Below are 19,372 nucleotides of genomic sequence, written 5' to 3'. Positions count from 1 at the left end.
CCTTTGGAAAAGGAGTGGGACTATCATGCTACTCTATTCGTTCTGCGATGTTACCGGGCGATGTCCATTTATATGCATTATATTTTTACTGTATGAATTAAAAAATATCTTACTCTGCTTTATTTTGCTTTTATATATCATATAACCAAGTATTGCATGTTCTCCAGCTCATTTCCTGCATCACGTGTTTGTTACTTCCGGACATGCGCACTGTTAAAATCCCTCGTTACTTAGCAACGTACTGTACACCTCAAGCTAAAACTTGAGCGTCAACATTTGGACAATTCACCTACCTAGTGTTTACATTATGTTAAAAGAACGACATTGAATTGTGAAGGCCTTGAAACTACACTTGTTCCATAAAATGGCAAAGTTTGTGCTGGCCGGTAGGTCTGTTACTCAACGTTTTATTTTTTATTTTTTTATTTTTGTGTGTGTGTCCTGTCCATCTTCTCAGGCAAATCATATAGTTGATGTAGATGTAGATGTAGATGTAGATGTAGATGTAGATGCCCATATCGGCTGTTCAGATTGACTTTACAAAAGAGAAGTGCAGGATACTTCTCTTGTTGCCTTTTTGTATTTGACTTTATTAAATGTATTTATATTATCATTTGGTGCAGCCGGGCCAGAACAAGAGGGGATAGAAAGAGAAAAAAAGGAAGACAGAGGGGGAAATTGTGGGGATAAGAGGGGGAAATTGTGGGGATAAGAGGGGGATTAGACAAAGAGACAAAAACAATAACAGCAAACACAACAACAACAATAGAACAACATCAGCACATACAATATGTACAAATATGATGGTAAAAGTGATAGCAAAGAAGCAGTTAGCAAAATAAATAATAACATAGAAATGACAATGAGCATTATTACACTACACATGTAGCATTGCAAATACCAATAGAAATAGTGCTATTGATCATGAACAATACCAATAATTTACCTCTATTATCAAACTTACAGTTGTTCAAATGCAACAGTACATATACGTAATAATAACTAGAGATATGAAATGAATACCGAAAAATGGAGGGGAAGAAAGAGAGGCAACCTATATTATTAACCTTGTAGATTGTTATAGTAACAATAGGTTAAGCTTTGTCAGTGTGCCATGTGGTACCCAGTTTACCCTAGGGCAACAACGTTAATGTATGTTTAATGAAACGTGATTATGTGCATGAGTGTATGTATGTATGTGTACTTGTATATGTACAGTATGTGTATATGTATGTTTGTACAGTGAATGTATATGTACAGTATGTGTATATTTATGTTTGTTCAGTGAATGTATATGTACAGTGTGTGTATATGTATGTTTGTACAGTGAATGTATATGTACATGTATGTGTCTATGTATGTTTGTACAGTGAATGTATATGTACAGTGTGTGTATATGTATGTTTGTACAGTGAATGTATATGTACATGTATGTGTATATGTATGTTTGTACAGTGAATGTGCATGTGGATGTACGAACTTGGAGTATGTAGGTATGTACTGTATTTGTGTATGTATGCGGGAGCGTAGGTACCTATGTATGTATGTATGTATGCATGTATGAATAATGGCGTGTATGTGAGTATACAGTATGTGTATTTGTATGTACAATATATTTGACTCCCAGTCTGTTACTCAACGTTAAACCACATTACTTTAAAGAAATATTGAAATGATATCTTTTTTTTCTTGGCAGGCAAAACAGACTGCCCTTATTATGCCAAAGCAGAACTTTTGGCGGACAGATTACAGAATTCTTTGCCGAACTTCAGAATTCACAAGATGTCAATCCTCCCAGATGAATGGAAGGTAGGGTGTGGGTTGATCGATCCAAATGTCCACTGTGTCGATCATGGGTGGTCTCAGTATCAGATCGATACAGGCACTAGCATGACGAGATTTTACTTTGTTGTCAGATATATCTGCGTGAGTGTTGCCGTGCTATTCATATCGTCACATTGTTGATATTTTTGTATTTATATACTGTAGTACAGGATTGGGCGATACAGCACTGCACATTTTGATATCAATCATATACAAAACCCTGGACCAGTATTGCCGATACTAATACGCTACTTTGCCCAGCGAGGAGGGGGCGACTTGTCCAGGGTGTACGCCGCCTTCCGCCCGATTTTAGCTGAGATAGGCACCGGCGCCCCCCGCGATCTCAAATGGAATAAGCGGTAGAAAATGGATGGATGGATGGATACGATACTTGCAATTTTTTTAAGATCTTTGAACGATTTTGTGATTTTACCTTTAATTTGTTGATCATGATTATATTCAGAATAAAACACAGAATAACAATAATAGCAAAATATCTACCAACGTATTTATAAATAATTTTGCAATACAACAATAAAATACAATGTGACAATTATTCGACAAAATTGTACACTGATTCGTTTTTATTAAGCATTTCTTTAAACAAAATAAAGGCCGTAGTGAAAAATAAGTTAACAAAAGCGAAAACTGCTATTGGTAACTATTACACTACTATTAGTACCAGTGTTCCCTGCAGTGGACATTTGTTCACCGTGTATTTATTGAGTCAGAGTTGCAAGTTTTGGAGAAAGAAAAAGCTCGATTGTGCAAAACACAAAAGTCCATTGAAGTGGACTCTGTTTCCCAGGAGGATGCACAACATCAACTCAATATGAACAACAACAACAAGAAAACACGCTGATACTTATGAAAATATCAAAGTTAATGAAATTATTATTGAACCTAATTCTGATTGGAGAGAGTGATATTTGGATCGATCCGTCTCAAAAGATTTAGATGAGAGCCAAATAAAACTGCATTAGTTTTGACTTTTGTTTAGTCATTTTAAACCACTGTTCAAACCATAGTAAGTTATAAATTGATTAATTGTATTATTTTGTTGATCTTATAGTACAGGGGTCGGGAACCTTTTTGGCTGAGAGAGCCATACAAGCCCAATATTTTAAAAATTATTCCTGTGAGAGCCATACAACCTTTTTTTTCTTCTTTTTTTTTAACACTGAATACAACTATATGCGTGCATTTTTAAGTAAGACCAACATTTTTAGAGTATAATAAGTCTCTTATTCTTTTTAATAACATTGTTATTCTGAGGCTAGCCAAAAATAAATAAAAAACTTCTTACCATTAATGCGACTTCTTGAACAGGTGCGGTAGGAACCGGATGGATGGATGAAAATGCATGAGAATGTTTTATATTTTGAACGTTATTTTTGATATAGCGATTACCAGCGGATTTATTCATTACTTATCGTGTTAAGCAATGTCAGCTAAAATTTATCTGAGAGCCAGATGCAGTCATCAAAAGAGCCACATCTGGCTCTAGAGTCATAGGTTCCCTACCCCTGCTTTAGTTCCTCAACTTACAAGCGTAATTGGTTCTGTGACGAAGCTCTGAACTCAAAACACTTGTATCTCAAACCAATGTTTCCCATTGAAATGAATTAAAATCAACTTTAATTGGTGCGTGCCCCGCATTCCCACCAGAACAACACAATTTTAACATGTAACATGCCTTTTAAAAATAAAAGTTAACTCCTTAGTAAGAAATACTGTAAAGAACAAAATTATAGAATGTATTACAAACAACTTCAGTAGTTTTATGAAGTAATGAAATATTTATGTACAGCATTTATTTTAAGAGTGGGCTTCTACGGTCTCTCCTTGCAGCTGCTTCTAGGTCAAATACACCATCAGCAGCTTTTCCATAGTCTCACAGATGGCATTAGTTGGACTCATTCTGCTTCACTAGCAGCAATACGCTCAAACTGCTTCAACAAGTTGGTGACACGCTTGGTCATGTTTTCCATCCATCCATTTTCTACTGCTTGTCCCTCACAGTTGAAGATGTATTATTTTAATTCAATGAATGCCATCTGCTTGTTCTTCTCAGCACCGTCCTTCACACTCGCTTTCTCCAGGAGAAAAAAAGTCTCACGTCCATTTATAGTTACAAGCTAATGCCAGTGAGTAAGACCAGATGTTTTAGGCAAGTTTTACAATGTTCACGCACTCACATTTGCTACGCCAACTATTGGCGGGGATGCTTGTAACTCAAATTTAACAACTAGCCATGAAACAGCTTTTATTCCAAAACACTCTTAAGTTGAGGTAACGTTTTTTAACAGTATTGGTGAATTCAATTATCATTATTCACTTGAGTGTATTGCGATGAGGTGGCGACTTGTCCAGGGTGTACGACGCCTTCCGCCCGATTGTAGCTGAGATAGGCACCAGCGCCCCCCGCGACCCCAAAGGGAATAAGCGGTAGAAACTGGATGGATTATTCACATGCTGTAGAACAGCAGGGAATGGGCGCTTGCATTGTTTACATTAATTATATATAATAGTAATTGAATAATGGTTGCATAATATTATACAATAATACATTATTTATTTTTAATATATTTAATTTTTATTGAAATGAGAAATGACTAAATAATAATGATATAATTACGAAAATATTATATGAAATGTATAAGTTGTGTTTTTATCAGGACTGGCTGGAAGAAACGTGCACGATGAACAGCTGGAGCCACGAAGAGTCTCCCCTGGTGTGGAGAGAGCTGGTGCACCAAGGTGGCAAAGGGGTCTACTTAGGGGGCTTTGGTGACTTTTTAGAGCACTGTCAGGTCGGCCTCAACCACATTTAATAGTGCCATAGAAGTCCATTGCTGTTATGTAATCCGTCATATCGTACAGAAGTACTACGATGTCACATCCAACATGGCCGAAGAGTTGATGCTGAGCATTGCAGCAGAAAACCTTGTCACCAAGCTGGACCTTATTGAGGAGGAGCAGCATCACGCCAGCCTTATCCACCCGCAGCACGTATGGATCAGCAGGTGAGCTGGACGGAAGCTACCTGGTGTGACTTGTGGCTGACTGGTGTGATTTGGACTCTCCCAGCGCCCTGAACCCCACATGCAACTTGCTGATCCCCAGTCTGCTCTCTGCGGAGGTCTTGCCTCAAGCGTCAAGCGTCAGTCTCCATCTCCTGGACGTGGACGGCGATGAGGAGGAACTGCAGTCGGTGAAGATGGAGACTGAAGACCTGGCTCTCCCTCTGCTCCATAAGGCACAGAATCAGGGCCCCAGCAACACAGCTATATGTTTCGCCACATTTTTTTCTAAGCCCTCAACATGCACGAAAACTCACTCATTTTCCAATTTCATTTCATTTTTCTTTATCTATTTACCCAGGCAAAAAACTCGTTGAGATCAAGATATAATTGACAAAAACGACCTGGCAAAAAGGGCACCAAAACCAAGTTTCATAAATACATATAAGAACAACTCTGGATTGGCAGACCGGGGTGGTGGTTCCTCTCTTTAAGAAGCGGGACCGTGTGGAGTTTGCATGTTCTCCCCGTGAATGCGTGGGTTCCCTCCGGGTACTCCGGCTTCCTCCCACCTCCAAAGACATGCACCTGGGGATAGGCTCCTCCCACCTCCAAAGACATGCACCTGGGGATAGGCTCCTCCCACCTCCAAAGACATGCACCTGGGGATAGGCCCCTCCCACCTCAAAGACATGCACCTGGGGATAGGCCCCTCCCACCTCAAAGACATGCACCTGTGGATAGGCCCCTCCCACCTCCAAAGACATGCACCTGGGGATAGGCCCCTCCCACCTCCAAAGACATGCACCTGGGGATAGGCCCCTCCCACCTCCAAAGACATGCACCTGGGGATAGGCCCCTCCCACCTCAAAGACATGCACCTGTGGATAGGCCCCTCCCACCTCCAAAGACATGCACCTGGGGATAGGCCCCTCCCACCTCAAAGACATGCACCTGGGGATAGGTTGATTGGCAACACTAAATGGTCCCTAGTGTGTGAATGTTGTCTGTCTGTGTTGGCCCTGTGATGAGGTGGCGACTTGTCCAGGGTGTACCCTGCCTTCCGCCCGATTGTAGCTGAGATAGGCGCCAGCGCCCCCCGCGACCCCGAAAGGGAATAAGCGGTAGAAATGGATGGATGGATGGATGACCGGAGGGTGTGTTCCAACTATGGTGGGATCACACTCCTCAGCCTTCCTGGCAAGGTCTATTCAGGTGTACTGGAGAGGAGGCTACGTCGGATAGTCCAACCTCGGATTCAGGAGGAACAGTGTGGTTTTGGTCCTGGTCGTGGAACTGTGGACCAGAGGGAAGAGTGGATGGTGAGATGGAGGTCCAGTAATGCGGACGTTGTATCCATCCGTTGTGGTGAAGAAGGACCTGAGTCGGAGGGCAAAGCTCTTTATGTTCCCATCCTCACCTATGGTCATGAGCTTTGGGTCATGACCGAAAGGAAAGATCACGGGTACAAGCGGTCAAAATGAGTTTCCTCCACCGGGTGACGGGTCTCTCCCTTAGAGATAGGGTGAGAAGCTCTGCCATCCTGGAGGAACTCAAAGTAAAGCTGCTGCTCCTCCACATCGAGAGGAGCCAGATGAGGTGGTTCGGGCATCTGGTCAGGATGCCACCCGAACGCCTCTCGAGGGAGGTGTTTTGGCCACGTCTGACCGGCAGGAGGCCACGGGGAAGACCCAGGACACGTTGGGAAGACTATGTCTCCTGGTTGACCTGGGAACACCTCGGGATCCCCCGGGAAGAGCTGGACCAAGTGGCTGGGGGGAGGGAAATCTGGGCTTCCCTGCTTAGGCTGCTGCCCCCGCGACCTGACCTCGGTTAAGCGGAAGAAGATGGATGGATGAATATAAGAACAACAAAAAACAGTAGCATAAAAAAAACTGAAAGACAAGTACAGTGCCCAATAGAAACAGCTTCTCCATCTTTTAAAATGGCCGGACATTCCCCCAAAGTGATGAGTTCAGGTAGCCTCAGATCCTTGAAGGCTTTTTTTTTTCAAACCCAGACTTGTGTTGGCTCTAGAAACCAACACAGCAATGATGTCCTGCCACCACAAACTGTAGCCACTGCAGTCCAGACACACAAAATAACTCAAATAAGCGTGAACCAGAGTAAGTTAAAGTTAAAGTACCAATGATAGTCACACACACACTAGGTGTGGTGAACTTATTCTCTGCATTTGACCCATCACCCTTGATCACCCCCTGGGAGGTGAGGGGAGCAGTGAGCAGCAGTGGTGGCCGCGCCCGGGAATCATTTTTGGTGATTTAACCCCCAATTCCAAGCCTTGATGCTGAGTGCCAAGCAGGGAGGTAATGGGTCTCATTTTTTATAGTCTTTGGTATGACTCGGCCGGGTTTTGAACTCACAACCTACCCATCTATACTCTAGCCTTTAAATAGACTCCCTTTTTAGACCAGTTGATCTGCTGTTTGTTTTCTTTTTCTCCTATGTCCCACTCTCCCTTGTGGAGGGGGTCCGGTCCGATCCAGTGGCCATGTACTGTTCGCCTGTGTATCGGTTGGGGACATCTCTGCACTGCTGATCCGCCTCCGCTTGGGATGGATGGTTTCCTGCTGGCTCCGCTGTGAACGGGACTCTCGCTGCTGTGTTGGATCCGCTTTGGACTGGACTCTTGCGACTGTGTTGGATCCATTATGGATTGAACTTTCACAGTATCATGTTAGACCCGCTCCACATCCATTGCTTTCGTCCTCTCCAAGGTTCTCATAGTCATCATTGTCACCGACGTCCCACTGGGTGTGAGTTTTCCTTGCCCTTCTGTGGGCCTACCGAGGATGTGGTAGTGGTTTGTGCAGCCCTTTGAGACACTAGTGATTTAGGGCTATATAAGTAAACATTGATTGATTGATTGATTGATCTCAGGGCGGACACTCTAACCACTAGGCCACTGAGTAGGTGATTTATAAACAAAAAAAACATCCATTGAGGAAGATCTGGCCAGGATGGACACCACATCCAGGCCCATTAGATCTGCCCAAATATTCAATGAATGAAATTGAATGAAAATGACAAAACATTTAGCCCCCGCCTCCAGATTGTCACAGAAATGGTTGGAGACGTCCATCATGACAGGACGCACGGAAAAGTTCCAGGAACCCATATTTAAAAACAAACACGAAGTCGGCCATCTTGGCATCCGTCGGCCGTTTTTAGGCCAAAAAGGGGCGTTGTATTTTAAGGAACGCCTCCTCGGGACTTAGACCAAATGAGCCGGGGTTAAAATGACAGACACTAAAAATGTAGGCGATGCTAAATTGCGACGCCGTAGGACGTGAACGCGGCATGGCGCCAAACTTTGATCTGATGCTTCACCACAAAACTTGCCACATTTATAACACGGCTCCACAAATTCCGGTTGATTGAAATTGGTAGAAATGAGGATGATAACATTCTGAGATGCCAGATGGGTCCTGCACACTGGTGCCTATTCGTAGTGGGAGGAGCCTGCCCGTAAAAACTGCTCCTCGCCATCACCAATTAAACTGTCGTCACTTCACTTGAAATGATCACATCTCCTTCCAGACTGATGTAAGGCTTCAAGGTTGGAGTCTGTTGGTACACTTTATTGCCAAAAGTATTCGGCCACATGCCTTGACTCACACGTGACCTTGAAGCATTCCTAACCCATAGGGTTCAATGAGATCTCGGTCCACCTTTTGCAGCTACTACAGCTTCAACTCTTCTGGGGAGGCTGTCCACAAGGTAGTGGAGTGTCTTTATAGGAATTTTTGACCATTCTTCCTAAAGTGCATTGGTGAGGTCACACATTGATGTTGGTGGAGAAGGCCTGGCTCTCAGTCTCCATTCTAATTCATCCCAAAGGTGTTCTATTAGGTTCAGGTCAGGACTCTGTGCAGGCCAGTCAAGTTCATCCACACCAGACTCTGTCATCCAAGTCTTTATGGACCTTGCTTTGTGCACTGGTGCACAGTCATGGGGGCGGCATGGCGTAGTGGGTAGAGCCGCCGTGCCAGAAACCTGAGGGTTGCAGGTTCGCTTCCCACCTATGGACATCAAAGTCGCTGCCGTTGTGTCCTTGGGCAGGACACTTCACCCGTTGCCTCCGGTGCCGCTCACACTGGTGAATGAATGATGAATGAATGATTGGTGGTGGTCGGAGGGGCCGTAGGTGCAAACTGGCAGCCACGCTTCCGTCAGTCTACCCCAGGGCAGCTGTGGCTACAGATGTAGCTTACCACCACCAGGTGTGAATGAATGATGGGTTCCCACTTCTCTGTGAGCGCTTTGAGTATATAACAATAGAAAACCGCGATATAAATCTAATCCATTATTATTATTATTAGTCATGTTGGAAGAGGAAGGGGCTCGCTCCAAACTGTTCGCACCAGGTTGGGACCATGGAATTGTCCAAAATGTTTTGGTATCCTGGAGCATTCAAAGTTCATTTCACCGGAACCAAGGGGCCAAGCCCAACTCCTGAAAAACAACACCACACCATAATTCCTCCTCCACCAAATTTCCTATGTGTAGCGTTCTCCTGGCAACTTTCAAACCCAGACTTAACCATCAGATTGCCGGATGGAAAAGCGTGATTGGTCACTCGGGAGAAGGTGTCGCCACTGCTCTCGAGTCCAGTGGCGACATGCTTCACACCACTGCATCCCACGCTTTGCATTGGACTCCGTGATGTATGGCTTAGATACTCTCTGCGTACTGTACGTGGGCTAATTGGAAGGTCGCATGAAGTTTGTATTTCTGTAGCAACTGACTGTGCAGAAAGTCTTTGCACTGTGCGCCTCAGCATCCTCTGACCCCTCTCTGTCAGTTTACGTGATCTACCACTTGGAGGCTGAGTTGCTGTTGTTCCCAAACTCTTCTATTTTCTTATAATAAAGCCCACAGTTGACTTTGGAATATTTAGGAGTGAAGAAATTTCACGACTGGATTTGTTGTTGCACAGGTGGCATCCAATGACAGTTCCACGCTGGAAATCACTGAGAGTGGCCGATTCTTTTCAATCTCCATGCCTAAGTGCTTGATTTGATACACCTGTGGCCGGGCCAAGTGATTAGGACACCTGTGGCCGGGCCAAGTGATTAGGACACCTGTGGCCGGGCCAAGTGATGAGGACACCTGTGGCCGGGCCAAGTAATGAGGACACCTGTGGCCGGGCCAAGTGATTAGGACACCTGGTTCTCATCATTTTGATGGGTGGCCAAAGACTTTTGGCAATATAGTGTATCAAGACCAGTATGCCCCCCCCTGTGGTGGAAAAGTGTAGCAGTGGTAACATCCTTCCACAAAGGCCAATGTTTGATGGCGGGTCTCGGCATGGGGAAGGACACTGGCATGAGGTGCTAGCTGGTGCGAGGGCCCCTTTAATGTTGTTTGCAGCTTCAATTCTTCATGCATTCCTAACCATCTCACCTCCATGTTACTTCATGCATATTCAGGTGACCATCCACACGGATCTCAAAGATGCCTTCCAGGACGCTGACATCATCCTCCTGCTGGATGAGGGCTGGTCTCGAGAGGATCCCTGGACGGACCAGGAGGAAGCATTGAACATAAAGGCAGTAGCAGACCTGTACTCCCAATATGGACAGCTGATCGGAGCCAAGGCAAAGGCGGAGGTGAAGGTGATCGTGTCCAGCGACTCGCTTGTCAACCTCAGGTGCTCCTTCCTCCTGGACGCATGCTCTATTGACAAGAGCCGTATTGTTGCCATGGCAACCCAGCTGGAGAATAAAGCCCGAGCTGCCATTGCGAACAAGCTGAAAGTGAGGACCTCAGGTAAGGCTTACAGGCTCCTCGGCTTCAGGGTGTTTGTTTCATGCCACGTCTCCTTTAGAAGTGAGCGACGTCATCGTGTGGGGAGACGTGGGAGGCAGCTTCCACCTCGACCTGCAGAGGGCAAAGGTTTTTAATTACGACGGCCCCGTCAAAGGACCGCCTTTCTTTTTCCAGCCCGTCCTTGAGATCATCTACGACAAGTCAGTAAGAAAATAAACCACATTCAATACAAGCGCTGGAGCATCAACTAAAAAAATGCAATTTTGGTAGCAAATTGTGTTGAAGTTGAACATGTTCATTTAAAACAGACGAATGCTGTGAAATAAGTTTGAAATCATTAATAAAGTGTCCCGGCAGGCACAAGCAAACTTGCCAACCTTGAGACCACTGATTTTGGGAAGTGGGGGCGTGGTCAGGGGTGGGGCGTGGGGCGTGGTTAAGAGGGGAGGAGTATATTTACAGCTAGAATTCACCTGCGATGAGGTGGCGACTTGTCCAGGGTGTACACCGCCTACTGCCCGATTGTAGCAGAGATAGGCACCCGCGACCCCAAAGGGAATAAGCGGTAGGAAATGGATGGATGGATGGATGGATTCACTGAAAGTCAAGTATTTCTTATATATATATATATATATATATATATATATATATATATATATATATATATATATATATATATATATATATATATATATATATAGGTGTGATTTTTCCCACACCTACATATTGCGCTCTACCACGGTATCGAGCACTATTCTCTGGATAATCCAATCAAGAAATATATATATATATATATATATAAGAAATACTTGAATTTCAGTGTTCATTTATTTACACATACACACACACACAACACTCATCTACTCATTGTTGAGTTAAGGGTTGAATTGTCCATCCTTGTTCTATTCTCTGTCACTATTTCTCTAACCATGCTGAACACCCTCTCTGATGATGCATTGCTGTGTGGCACGCACAAAAGTGCTTTCATCAAATGCACTAGAGTCTGGAATCTTCCATCTTCGTCTCCTTGTTGTGTGCACAGTTTTGCACTGCACTATCTAAAAGCCGTAGATGTTATTGTCATGTATTCATGTACAGTAGATGGCAGTATTGTCCTGTTTAAGAGTGTCACAACATTGCTGTTTACGGCAGATGAACTGCTTTACGGTAGATGAAAACGTGACTGCTGTTGTTGTGTGTTGTTACCGCGCTGGGAGGACGTTAATGAAACTGCCTAACAATAAACCCACATAAGAAACCAAGAACTGGCCCTCGATCATTTTACAGTTATAACGTCATTGGGCAGACACGCTGTTTATATTGTGGGAAAGCGGACGTGAAAACAGGCTGTCCTCACTCAGGTCCGCAATTTTTGGGAGAATTTCAGGAGAAGCGCTGAATTTCAGGAGTCTCACGTAAAATCCGGGAGTGTTGGCAAGTATGTGTACGTATAATTGATTTTTGTGCCTGCTGGGGTAATGTTTCAGATAAAAATGCTTAAACTGAACCGTTAGAAATGTTTTAGAGAAAGATGTATATTAAATGACAAAATACAAACATATAGTGCATTTATTGTGCTCATGTGAAAGATTATTTCATCAAGAATGCACACTGTGAGTTTACATGTGGGACTGTCACCCATGGGGGGCACATGGGTTCTAATTGGGGGGCCTGGGGGGGCACAGGATGAGAAGCAGGTTCAAGTCTATTTGCGCACTGATTATATTTCCCAATAAATGCTGACATTCGGAGCCTTGTATGTTTCCATCTGATTGCCAACCTCTTTCTTCTGTTGTTTAGTGAATGGCTGGAGACCACCTTCCTGGACTTGGTGCACAGTCGGCAGCAAGCTGTTGTTTCAAAGACTTGCCGTGGAGCTGACATGTCAACTGCCAACGGGGTCCTCACCCTCCTGAAGGCTTGGAACGGGGCCTCTATTCCGGATCAGGTGTATTCCGTGGGGGTACTGTGCACAGGTGCGGACTTTTTAAACCAGTTTTTCTGAACAATATTCATTGTTGGGCCAGCATTTTGCCAAAAGTATTTGGCCACCCACCCAAATGATCACTGTCTTAATGACTTGGCCCGGCCATCCATCCATTTTTTACCGTTTATACCCTTTTGGGGTCGCTGGCGCCAATCTCAGCTACAATCGGGCGGAAGGCGGGGTGCACCCTGGACAAGTCGCCACCTCATCGCAGGACTTGGCGTATCAAATCAAGCACTTAGGCATGGAGACTGTTTCTACAAACATTTGTGAAAGAATGGGCCGCTCTCAGTGATTTCCAGCGTGGAACTGTCATTGGATGCCACCTCTCCCGTCCAAAGGCAAAACCTAGTAACTCACTTCTAGCTGATTTTGAGAAAACAAAGGAAAAGCAATCTATCTTGATGCTGTCTTACAAAGATCAACAAAGTCATCAAACGTATAGTATAGATGTTTTCTGGAGCTTTCATTTTCTTGCCGATTGAGCCATGGATTGAATCTGCTCTCATGAACGTGTGCCCTTTCTCCAGATATTTGATCACAATCTCGGGTGGGCCCCATTCTGCGTTTGCACATTGGCCAAGAGCCGTGTACAGCGTCCAGTTTTTATTTTGACCTCCACAGTTATCTTCCCAAAAGAGTATGCAAGGGGAAGAATCAAGAAGAATACATTTAATGAAGGTGCTTGCAAGGTCCTGGGCCAATCTTCCAAATATCCCCTCCTGCCATAATATCACATAGTCGGCCCCCATTCCTGCAAATGTCTCATTAAAGACAATAAGGCGACTGACAAAGAAGCGCCGATTGCTCCCTTGAGATACTAGGTTTTTCTGTGGTAGTTGCTAGGTCCTGCCATGCGCGTAATAGCTTACTTACGGAACAAATGACAATATCGCATCCACTAATGTAAAGCATATCACCAAGGAACTCCAAAATTATTATCAGCTCAGTTTTGACCAAAATTGAGTTACTGGGTTTTGCTTTTGGACGGTAGACCTGTGCAACAAATCCAGTGGTGAAATTTGGAAGAGTTTGGGAACAACAGCAACTCAGGCACAAAGCGGTAGGCCACATAAACTGACAAGAGGGGGGTCAACGGATGCTGAAGCGCATATAGTGCAAGAAGGTCGGCGACTTTCTGCTTTCAGTTGCGACAGAGCTCCACACTTCATGTGACCTTCTAATTAGCCCACGTACAGTACGCAGAGAGCTTCATGAAATGGGTTTCAATGGCCGAGCAGCTGCATCTAAGCCGTACATCACCAAGTCCAATGCAAAGCGTGGGATGCAGTGGTGTAAAGGACATCGCCACTGGACTCTAGAGCAGTGGAGACACTTTCTCTGGCGTAATGAATCACTCTTTTCCATCTGGCAATCTGATGGATCAGTCTGGGCTTGGATGTTGCCAGGAGAATGCTACATTTCGGACTGCTTTGTGCCGAGTGTGAAATTGGGTGGAGAAGGAATTATGGTGTGGGGTTGTTTTTCAGGAGTTGGGCTTGGCCCCTTAGTTCCAGTGAAAAGGAACTTTGACTGCTACAGGATAACAAAACATTTTGAACAATTCCATGCTCCCAACCTTGTGGGAACAGTTTAGAGCGGGCCCCTTCCTCTTCCAACATGACTGTGCACCAGTGCACAAAGCAAAGTCCATAAAGTCATGGATGACAGAGTCTGGTGTGGATCAACTTGACTGGCCTGTGCAGAGTCCTGACCTGAACCCGATAGAACACTTTTGGGATGAATTAGAACAGAGACTACGAGCCAGGCCTTCTCCACCAACATCAGTGTGTGACCTCACCAATGTGCCATATTGAAGCCTATGAGTCAGGAATGGGATGGCACTTCAAGTTCATATGTGAGTCAAGGCAGGTGGCCAAATACTTTTGTCAATATAGTGTATATGCCACAGCGGGACTCACTTGTAATACACTTTTCCACCACATGTGGCAGTACTGACAAAAAACCCCAAAAAGAAGTCTGGTGCTAAAGAAGTTAAAGTAGCAATGATTGTCACACACACACACACACACACACACACACACACACACACACCAAGTGTGGTGTAATTTGTCCTCTGCATTTGACCCATCACCCTTGATCACCCCCTGGGAGGTGAGGGGAGCAGTGGGCAGCAGCGGTGACGCGCCCAGTAATAATTTTTGGTGATTTAACCCCCAATTCCAAGCCTTGATGCTGAGTGCTAAGCAGAGAGGTAATGGCTCCCATTTTTATAGTCTTTGGTATGACTCGGCCGGGGTTTGACCTCACAACCTAGTTAAAGTCAAACTTAAGCGCAAAAAATATGACTTAAGTGGCAAAACTGTATTTTTATTTGCACTTCAATTTTGACACTTAGTAAAAAATATTATTTTTAATTAACCTAGAATTTATTCATTTTAGCACTGTGCAGTAAACTACAAGGAGGCTAGATATAATTCTTGAATACGATTAGAATAAAAAATAAGATTACCATTTTCTACCGCTTGTATTTAGTGTTAATATTTGAGTGGGAAAAATTGGGCACTGAGGTAAATAATGTTAGGAACCCCCTGTTTTCAACCATAGTAATCATTAACTTCCTGAGAAAATGCAGAATCATCTGCACCAACGTCGACTGCAAAAATACTCCATTATTACTTCCTACTTCATGAAAATGAACTACAGCCAACTAATTAACAGCCATACACAAAGTTTTACTGTATTGGTCTCCTTAACCAGGAGCAGATTTTCCAATGAGAGCCCGAGTGTGTGCATTAAATACAACTCCAACAAAAATACAGTTAAAATGTATTTTAATTCGATATTAAGAATTAACATATTTTACACACTTGGTATTCTCTCAATGAGCTCAAGCACACCTGTGAAGGGAAAACCATTTCAGGTGACTACCTCTTGAAGCTCATGGAGAGAATGCCAAGAGTGTGCAAAAATAAGTAATCAGAGATAAGGGTGGCTATTTTGAAGAAACTGGAATATATAACATGTTTTCAGTTATTTCACCTTTCTCCACGTGTGTTCATTCATAGTTTTGATGTGACAATCTACAATGTAAACAGTCGTGAAAATTGAGAAAACGCATTGAAGGAGGTGAAGGTGTGTCCAACCTTTTGGCCTGTGTTCTATATAACATGTTTCCAAGGAGGGAAGGGAAAGTGTTTGATATTTCCTACCGCACAAAAATCAATTCCAAACTGCTTGGCTTCGGCATTGATTTAAAGGTAATAAAACACAATAAATGGGAAAAATATACAATTTAATTTTTTTTTCTCAAGACATATTTTGGGGGAAAAGTTTTAGCTACAATATAAACTTAAATACTACGGGCATTTTTTTAATATGGACATAAATGTTTGACATGTTGCTAACTTGGCAATTATAATTGCTGCCAGACCAAACAAACTTCCATCCATTTTTCCACCGCTTGTCTCTCTCGGGGTCGCTGGAGCCTAACCCAGCTGCACACGGGTGGAAGGCGGGCTACACCCTTGTCAACTCAATATTGATGGTGATCATGTGGACCCCCAAACGTTGTGGTGCCAAACAAAGGCATAGTGTGCTAAAGGCAGGGGTCGGCCCCGCTCAAGAAATGAAAGCAGAGTATTTTCACTGAGGGCTTCACGGTGGCAGAGGGGTTAGTGCGTCTGCCTCACAATACGAAGGTCCTGAGTAGTCCTGGGTTCAATCCCGGGCTCGGGATCTTTCTGTGTGGAGTTTGCATGTTCTCCCCGGGTACTCCGGCTTCCTCCCACCTCCAAAGACATGCACCTGGGGATAGGCCCCTCCCACCTCCAAAGACATGCACCTGGGGATAGGCCCCTCCCACCTCCAAAGACATGCACCTGGGGATAGGCCCCTCCCACCTCCAAAGACATGCACCTGGGGATAGGCCCCTCCCACCTCCAAAGAGATGCACCTGGGGATAGGCCCCTCCCACCTCCAAAGACATGCACCTGGGGATAGGCCCCTCCCACCTCCAAAGAGATGCACCTGGGGATAGGCCCCTCCCACCTCCAAAGACATGCACCTGGGGATAGGTTGATTGGCAACACTAAATGGTCCCTAGTGTGTGAATGTTGTCTATCTGTGTTGGCCCTGTGATGAGGTGGTGACTTGTCCAGGGTGTACCTCGCCTTCCGCCCGATTGTAGCTGAGATAGGCACCAGCGCCCCCCGTGACCCAAAAGGGAATAAGCGGTAGAAAATGGATGGATGGATGGATGTTTCCACTGAGCTAAAGTGACGCTTGCAGGCCATTACGACCTCGCTGGCGACGTGGTCCTTTCAGTTCCGGTGACCTTCGCAGATGGGCTCTGGTCCGTGGTGCCTGACGTCACAGTCGGGGATGATCTGAAGCAGAAACTTCTTCTTTCTGCAAGTGAACTCAGGCGAGTAAATACAGGACAAGATGGCAAGAAGCACTTTGTGGTAACAGATGTTCCTCGCAGGAAAAAGATGTCCTCGCAGGAGAGCCCAGGAGGTGAAGAAACCGAAGGTGTCAGCGTGGAACAAAAACCATGACGTGACTTTTTGTTTTGTTTCAGTTTGTTCTTTTATTCTCTGACTTTCACATGTGGAGCTGCAGTTTTTATTTACCCGTTTGCGTCCAATAAACCTGCTTATCCAGTGAAACGTGGTCTTTTGAATAGCTCTCAAGATGTAAAAGATCAAACTGAGTACTTTGGTGGAAAAAAGAGAAATTAGAAAATATAATCCTTTTTTTAAGTTTACAATTCAGCAAGTTTTATGAAGCATAATTGTAAGCACACTACCACAAAACACAAACTGCTAGCCTCCGATGTTATGAACATTTTTTACAGTTGCGTTGTATTGAAAATGAGGACATAGCAAAACATTTATTCCTTTAGTAGGAAAATATTGACTTTTAACCTGAAACATTCAAATGTGTGTCGTCCCCGTCGTACCCCCCCCCCCCCCCCCACACACACACACACATGTGCAGCACGTAGTCAGCTGAGATAAACAGTGTCATTTTACATGCAGAACATACACAATGATATACTTTTTAACATTTCTACAATATACAAAGGGAGGGAAGTTAGTACAAAGAGTGCACGAGGACAAGTCGGGAACAAAACACAACGCTACAGAGATCTGGACGCCGAGTGGTTATCAAACAAAACCTGCCCTTGGTTCTGATGCAGTTGAAGACGTGCGTAGTGCGGGCATGTCATGTGATCGGCGCCGTCAGTCCTTAGATATGAGGATGAATAACTCAAAGCCTTTGAAGTCACTTACGTGTGTAAGTTCTGGTCAACATCCAACAATGTCATAGTTTCCAGGCAGCAAGTGACCGACTTGGCCTGATTCAACATGAAAGTGAAGGTAAAAACCTTTACTTTGGGTCTGGAACCGACATCATTAAGGGAGCTGCAAACCTCTTTAAATCCACTGTTGAATTCAATCATATTCACTGCATTATAATCCAAATCTCTGTTCCAACATCTGCTCGGGACAACAGGTTTACTCAACGCCAGGAAATTTGCTGACCAGGCAAATTTGGACGCTAGATCTAAAACGCCGACAGCTGTGCTAAGGTCTACAGCTTACATAATTCCAATCATCCACCAACGGTATGAAACACTCTTAGATGAATATTTTGGATAGAGCGATGTTTTCTAGTGGATAAATAAAAACAGAAGAGTTAGGAAGGGGGCGGGGCTTGACGGGAGCTATGACTGAGGTTGATGCTGCGGAGGCGTATCTGGCGTGCCTCCAACCAGCAGTCCGTCAGGGCTGAGGTCCAGGCCTTCGTCAGCCTGGTCCAGTTCACTTTGGTCCAGAAGCTCAAAGTCCTCGTCCTCCGTGGCGACCAGCGTGTCATTTCCCGTGACGCTTTCTGTGGTTACGGTCTCCAGGTCTTCATCGAGCCCCAGCGCCGCTGCCGCTGAGGTGTCCATAACGCCTGGTGGGGTTTCATGAGGAAGGAACTCCGCCAGGACGGGCTCCTCGCTGGCTTCACTGGAGCGCAACAGTGCTGACAGAGTGTTCTGCACCACGGTGGAGATGGCCGTGCTCACAATCTCCTCGCTAAGGGCCTCCAGCGACAGCTGTGCACCCTCGGTCACAGCCCCCGTCTGCTCCTCTTCCTCTCCTCCCCGACCGGATGTTTCCGCCCCTGAGGCTGGCGGCCCAGCCATCTCTCCGCCGGGCGGTCGTCCGTGGCCGTTGAAGTGCGTGTTGACAAAGTGGAGCGGGGACGCCAGGTGCTGGATGAGGAGACTGGCGGGGCTCAAAGGTTCCGCCTCTGAAGAAGAACCAGGCCGGGGTCTGTCGCCTTGGCGCGGAACTTGCAACGGAAAGTGGAGGAGGTTGCGTTCCAGGGACGGAAACTCCTCCACGGATGGAAATTCAGGTAGATCGCGCAGGTAAGGCTCCTCTGGGTCACTGTGTACGCTCTGCTGGTCCAGGTCTGCAAGACACGGCGTGCATTGCTCAGGCCAAACTTGTTACCAGCGAACATGACAACATGCAGACCGCCATAACACCATGAAAGTGTGATGAAAGCGGACGTTAGCTACGGAAGGCTAAATAGGACAAATTAAATGAATGAATCTTTCAATAATTACAAGCCCCACTATTTGCAAACTTTTCAGTTTAAAAACTTTTATATTGCGGCAAATATGCATCAGTGTGTGAACACTTCATTCATTCATTCATTCATTTTGTGTGCTGCTGGAGGCCTTAGGCCAGTGTTTTTCAACCAGTGTGATGTGATATTGCTT

The 19,372-nt window shown here is 44.9% G+C and overlaps 2 protein-coding genes across 2 annotated transcripts in view; one reads left to right on the top strand and one right to left on the bottom strand.

Moving 5' to 3' along the window:
- The first annotated feature begins 225 nt into the window (after window positions 1-225).
- mdh1b (malate dehydrogenase 1B, NAD (soluble)) lies at window positions 226-17,538 on the top strand. The gene is made up of 9 exons (XM_061889750.1): window positions 226-386; window positions 1,697-1,809; window positions 4,503-4,637; window positions 4,708-4,850; window positions 4,915-5,083; window positions 10,301-10,640; window positions 10,699-10,840; window positions 12,441-12,616; window positions 16,879-17,538. The coding sequence occupies exons 1-9, from the start codon at window positions 365-367 to the stop codon at window positions 17,145-17,147; spliced, it is 1,509 nt and encodes a 502-aa protein (XP_061745734.1). The 5' UTR covers window positions 226-364; the 3' UTR covers window positions 17,148-17,538.
- Window positions 17,539-17,557: 19 nt separating this feature from the next.
- LOC133544437 (5'-AMP-activated protein kinase subunit gamma-1-like) overlaps window positions 17,558-19,372 on the bottom strand; it is a 29,405-nt gene continuing 27,590 nt past the window's right edge. The window contains exon 10 of the mRNA XM_061889743.1: window positions 17,558-19,059. Coding sequence (XP_061745727.1) covers window positions 18,320-19,059 — 740 coding nt within the window. The 3' untranslated portion in view covers window positions 17,558-18,319. The remainder of the gene's footprint in view (window positions 19,060-19,372) is intronic.

The sequence above is a fragment of the Nerophis ophidion genome, linkage group LG27, assembly GCF_033978795.1.
Source record: "Nerophis ophidion isolate RoL-2023_Sa linkage group LG27, RoL_Noph_v1.0, whole genome shotgun sequence".
Lineage (NCBI taxonomy): Eukaryota > Metazoa > Chordata > Actinopteri > Syngnathiformes > Syngnathidae > Nerophis > Nerophis ophidion.
Note: the sequence above shows the minus strand (reverse complement) of the source record. Positions and strands in the feature narration are given on the sequence as shown.

Bases quoted from the DNA above. Each gene is read 5' to 3' on its own strand.
- mdh1b (XM_061889750.1), top strand. From the start codon at position 365: ATGGCAAAGTTTGTGCTGGCCG. The intron at 387-1,696 runs GTAGGTCTGTTA...TTTTCTTGGCAG, and splicing joins GGCAAAGTTTGTGCTGGCCG to GCAAAACAGACTGCCCTTAT. The intron at 10,841-12,440 runs GTCAGTAAGAAA...TCTGTTGTTTAG, and splicing joins CTTGAGATCATCTACGACAA to TGAATGGCTGGAGACCACCT.